This window comes from Pygoscelis adeliae, unplaced genomic scaffold (assembly GCF_000699105.1).
Source record: "Pygoscelis adeliae isolate BGI_AS28 unplaced genomic scaffold, ASM69910v1 Scaffold239, whole genome shotgun sequence".
Classification (NCBI taxonomy): domain Eukaryota; kingdom Metazoa; phylum Chordata; class Aves; order Sphenisciformes; family Spheniscidae; genus Pygoscelis; species Pygoscelis adeliae.
This window is the reverse complement of record NW_008825537.1, coordinates 274,288-279,867: the sequence shown is the minus strand read 5'-3', so window position 1 is coordinate 279,867 and position 5,580 is coordinate 274,288. Positions and strand designations below refer to the sequence as shown.

General features: G+C 51.6%; 1 protein-coding gene across 1 annotated transcript in view; it reads left to right on the top strand.

Annotated features, from left to right (window-relative positions):
• The window catches only part of MIER2 (mesoderm induction early response 1, family member 2), a 13,209-nt gene extending 8,498 nt beyond the window's left edge, over nt 1-4,711 (top strand). Inside the window, exons 12-13 of the mRNA XM_009331827.1 lie at nt 923-1,059; nt 1,871-4,711. Of these exons, the coding sequence (XP_009330102.1) occupies nt 923-1,059; nt 1,871-2,346 (613 nt within the window). The 3' untranslated portion in view covers nt 2,347-4,711. The remainder of the gene's footprint in view (nt 1-922; nt 1,060-1,870) is intronic.
• The last annotated feature ends 869 nt before the right edge of the window (nt 4,712-5,580 follow it).

Genomic DNA, 5,580 nt, shown 5'->3' with positions numbered 1-5,580 from the left:
CTGCTCTAGAAGGTTTCTTGGGTGGGAGCATGGAGGGATGCACTGGATATTCTCAGAACGTAAACACTGTTAATGTGGGGAGGGAAGATAAAGCAATTATTTGCTTGGATGTGGACTTTCTTGTGTCAGAAAAAACTGTTTTGTTTCTGACAAATGCATTCACAAAAGTTAAGGCTAGGGTCAGGGATTCAGGGCTGATTTCAGGAAATAACTCAGTTCAATGAGGTTTTGGGAAAGGAGCTTTTTAAGTTAAAAAATACGCTATTTCTGGTGTTTTGGAGCCTGAATTAATTTCTTTGAGGCAAATTTTTCACTTTGAAATATATGCTACTTGCAGAAAATACTTTTCAGAAAGGTTGAAACTGAAATGTTTTAAAAGGTTAAAATGAAATATTTAAGTTGACTCAATTAAAAGCATTAGATGAAGTCTTAGGGTTTTTTTGTTTTTGTTTTAATTCTGATGCAAGACAGGAAAATACCTGAAATCTCAAATCCTCCCAGGGTGGGAAAATATTTTCTCATCGCTTGCTCTTTGCTGGCACACTAACATTGTCACAACCCACTGCAGTCATTCTATGAAGCTGGCTGTTCCCTGGGGAGAGCATTTGACCTTTTATTTCACTTTGGAAGGGGCTGAGGCTCTCAGAGAGCTGGGGGGCAGACCTCTCTGTTTTGGAAAGCTACAGAACCCATTCCGGTTTATCGTGGGCTGGTCTTAGCCATGCTGAGTTAACTGCGATCACCTCAGTGTAGAGTCTAAACTGGGGTCTGCAGACCAAGAAGGGATGGACGTTCATTCTAGTGAGGTCTCTGCAGTCCCGTTGCTTTATTTGTTGATGGGTTTTAATCCCAGTCATCGTTTTCCCTGCCTGCATCTCTCTGCTTAACGGGTGGTGGCAGTGCTATCTGTCTTTCCCCACAGGGATTACACCGACAATGACTTGGATGGGGGAGAAGTAGAAAACACCAGTCGTTCTCGGAGCTCCCCACCAATTCCCTCTGCAACTAGCTGCCTGGATTCTCACTTCGGTCAAGATCAGATAGCAATAGAGAGCACAGGTAACTTTTTTCTTCTGTCTGCCATGGGGATAACTCGTCTCCCTCACTCAGCAGCCCAGACCCTCCCTCCTTTGCCTTTCTCCTGTTGCAGTTATCCAGCTGTTGCTCTTCTCCCTGCACCTTGCCAGTGTGCTCACTTTACCCTGTGTCAAATACCAGCCCTGGGCAGATTTTGGTGTGAGCAAAGGAGACTTATCTGTCACTACATTGACCAGTAGTGACTTAAAGAGAGTTGTTCCTGCTTCAGGCTTGGAGGGGTGGCCTAAGTCATTCCTAAAGCAAAAGGATTTGCATTAACTTTGGGCACCTGAGTTAGGTGCTTCCAATGCACTAACACACAGACACACTAGACACAGGCAACTCCTCTGGAGGCTGATTTAAGGCACCAGAAGTCAGGCTGTACCTGCGAACTGCTTTCAGAGAGAGCAGGCTGTGAGAAGTCTCACAGGGAGCCCGAAATGGGTTCATTCCCTCGCCATCCTACTGCAGATGCGGGCTTTGTGTAGGCACCTCCCAGGGGCTGTCGGCATGAGAGGATAGGACTTAGAATTTGGCTTATCTTGGAGTGCCTCTGTGAGATTTCCTTTAATTTCCATAGAAACACTGATGGCCTCCCATCTGCTGTCTGCATCTTGCCTTTCTTCGGTACATGCTGGCAGGGATCTTGGTTGCTATAATAAAGAAACATTTGTTGTGATTAGGTGGGATTGAACTGGATTCTGGTTTTTTGTATGTTATGGACTCACTCCACCCTTTCTTCCTCCCTGTCTGTCTGTCCATCTCCCATATTTCCCTCCTTTCCGGTGTGCAGAGCCCCTGAGTGTGGAGAGCACAGCCTGCAGCCTGGGCAGCATGAGTGAATCAGGGCAGGGCTATGAGTGCAGTACTCCTTCGGAGACAAATTGTTCCTTCGACCCCACGGAGGAGATGTCCTCAGGCACCATCTCAGCTTCCTGCACACGACACACTGTCAACCCCTCAGAATCGGGGCTCTATGCTTTGCCGCCGGCAGGACCAGGACTAGCAGAGAAGCAGGAGACGTTGCAGAGCTCTGGTGAGACGATAACCATGGACTTCACTCTCCCTGCAGACATTAACGAGGGTTTGCCTTTAATTGCTGGCCCTGTGGATTTGGACAGAGACCCAGAGGCAGTGGTGGCCCCTGCGCAAGTGTCCTTATCGGTCACAGATTTTGGCCTCATTGGCATCGGAGATGTAAATAGTTTTCTGACTGCTCATCAGGCTTGCCCAGCACCTGTGGCTCGGTCAGAGCCTTTGTCACAGTGAGAGTCTCCAGTCACAAACTTGTCACAGACCCTGCAAGTACTTTGACCTGACTGAGTGAAATCCTGGAACTTCCACTGTTCCGTAGGGACAGTTTGGAGCTGTTGGTCAGAATCCGTCTTTCCATCCTCCTTGATCCAAGGCTACAGTGAAACCAAACACCTTTCTGCTCCAGTGTGTTCTGACACAATCACGCAAAGTTGGTGGCTGGCTTTAGAGAGGGGGGAGGTCCATCAGCCCCTGTTTTATTGACCATGCGTCACCCCAGGTAATGCCAGGCTGTTCAGAGTGTCCCTGCCTCGGGACAGGGGAAATATCCCTTGGCCCCAGTGGGACAGTCTGAGTGCAGAGATGCTTTGAGAACAGGGATGTAGCCCTGTTATCACTGGCGCTTCAGGGGCTGGGATGGAGGATGCAGTCTGGAGGTCCGAGAGCTTAGGAAATTTGCAGGGAGCACAGTCCGCCCAGGCTGCAGGGCAGTTTGCCTGCAGAGACGGGCATGGCGATGCCAAAGGAAGATGAGGAGTCTTGGCCCTTCACCCACAGATAGTGTGTTGCAATAGAAGTCATTCTCCCCGTTTCCCTCCTGCACTCCCGAGCTGTGGGTCGTGACAGGCATGCACACTGCTGTTTTCAAACCTCCCATCTGTGCGTGTCTTCCTGCGCTGCCACCAGCTGCAGGTGGGATGTGGCCTGGTCCAGCCCTTTGGCAGAAGTGTCAGGTCTTGGAAAGGGATACTGCGTGATGCAGTAGCACTGTATGCATTTAAGTCCTTCTCGCCTTCCCTTGCAGTGCTGGGCCATGGAGAACTTGTACTGGGAGTAAAGGGAGTTTCTAGACCCACAAAGCGACGTTGGCCCCAGAGTGGTGCAGTGCTGCTGCTTCTGTTACTGGTGGTGAATGCCTTGATCCTTGCTGACCACTGCAGTACAAGAGAGTAAAATGCAGATAAAAACATCTGTAACTTCCCAGCTTGTTCTAACAATTTGTCAGCTGTGGGAGGAGGAGGTTGCTTAGCTCCCAGGGCACCAAGTCTAGGACACTGGTGCTAGCACAGAGTCCCAGGCAGGAGAGCACACCAGTCCCTGGGCATCCCTGCCCCTTTCTGCATCACAAAAAAAAGCTCTCTTTTTTTCTGAGAGGAAAGTATGTCTTCGCTGCCATTAGCAGTGTTTTGAGAAGGTGACAAGGGTGGCCCCGCATGGCAGTGAGGTGGCCAGCTGCTGTGCCGAGAGCCACAGTGGCACGTTTGTGGGTGTGCTGGAGTCTGGAGCTGGTTCGCTTCCCGAATGTGTTCCAGGTCTGGGGTTTGGTACTGGCTTAAATCCGCATGTTCTCATTCCCCTTTTTTCCATGCAGGGAATGCTGTCTGCTGACTTGCTGGGCAAGGCTCTGGTGCAGATATTCCCTTCCTCCAGCCGTTTTCTACATTTGGGAAGGGGTTTGGGTTGAGGTGTTTTGCTTGTTTTGGTAGAGGCCTTCGGGCTGTGATCCTGCAGTTGGTTCTGCTGCCAGTGGATTTGGAAGATGACTAAAACATTAGCCCAGATCCTCCTCTTACCCGGCTCTGTGAAGTTGCGCTCAGCCCTGCAGTGGGAGCATGGAGACAGCATCCAGGCAGCTTCGCAGGGTGACAGGATCAGACCTTGTCTCTCATCTTCCAAGCCCCAGACTCATTTTGCGTGCATTAGCAGGGGTTTGCTTTGGTCCCTGGCCAGCTCTGCTGAGAGGTGCTGAGCTCCAGACACACACAGCTGCCTTGACCAGGCGTCACTTTGTCAACCAGATGTAACCAGAGGTCTCCCCTCCGGCTGCTCCCAGTTGCTGGACACAGAAAGCAAACACGAGTGCCCGCTCCATAGTGGAACTGCCCAGGCTGTGATTCCCCTTTTCTGGGGGAGAGAGGAAGCTCCTTGGCTGAAAGGAGAAGAGGAGGCAGGGTGAGAGCACACGCGGGCAGCCCTCCCAGGGAGGGCCAGGCCTTGGCATCTCCTCTCCATCAGCCAAGAACATGCTTAGTTTTCTTGAAACCATTTTTTCCTTGGTTTGTTTCAAGCCCTAATGAAAGGAGAGGGGAGGCTGGGGGAGGCAAAAATGTCTCTTATTTATGTTCTTCAATGTTGTTTACAGATTCACATGGGGTCTTTCAACATGAGTGCAGCGCTTTTTCCACATAATTTTAAGGGAGAGGGGTGGAAAGGGCTGGGACAGGGAGGGGGAGTCACTTGAGGAGGTTTTGTTTTGGTTTTTTGTTGGGGTTTTCTTTTTCCTTCTTACAAAGCACATTCACTTTGAGCGGCTCCCAATGCTGGACTCTTTTCCCCCATTCCCTCCCACCCCAAGCCCTACACTGTGAAGTGATACTGCCTTGAAGACCCCTCGACGTTATTTATTTAATTAAAAACCTAATTTGACAGTGAGCCAGAAGCCTGTCGTGTTTTTGGAGACTGAGATGCCGCAGTGCTGTGCGTGTGATGGCAAAAGCAAGAAAAGGGGCCCTTGCCTTTTCTGTGTGATCCTGTCCCACCCCGGGCGAGTGCTCCATGGGCAGGGGTGGGATGCCCAGCACAGCGCTCGGGAAGCTGTCGGCAGCAGATGTTCATGGTCCCTAAGAGAGAGGACGTCCAGGGCAGGGCGGGTGGCTGAACACTAATCTCGGGTCTGTCCTCGGGGAAGTGGCAGGCCAGGTAATGACCCTGGAGCCCTGCGGGATCATGTCCTCCCATCTCGGGTGCTACAATTGTCTGTCAGAACAGCCCCGAGGTCCTGGTGCAGAAGCTGAACTTGACCTGCTCTTGATCGCAGCTGCTTCTGCTTGGTGAGGAGCATCTTCATCCTGGGATCAGTGAAGAGCTTGTGCCTCCAGCCCGCCCTGCCGGAGCCAGGTCCATGGTGCAGGTGCTCCCCATGGCCAGAGTGTGCGTGAACTGCCCTGGTTGCCTGTGGCTCCTGTCCAGGGGGGTCTGGAGATGGTTATCGGGGTCCCTCCTTTCTCCGTTCCTGGCCCTGCCTGCCTTCCAGTACCTTGTACCAGGGATGCCATCACAAGCTAGGAGGAGGCCTGGCTTCCTTGGCTGAATTTTCCCTCCTGGCGCTGTGTGGAGGGGAGGGAGGTGTTCATTGCTCTTACAGGTGCCCCGAGTCCTCTGAAACCCTGGCAGCCTTCGGAGAGCCCGTGGCAGTGGGAGGTGGGCATGGTGGTGGTTTAAACCCAGTTGGCAACTGAGCAGCACACA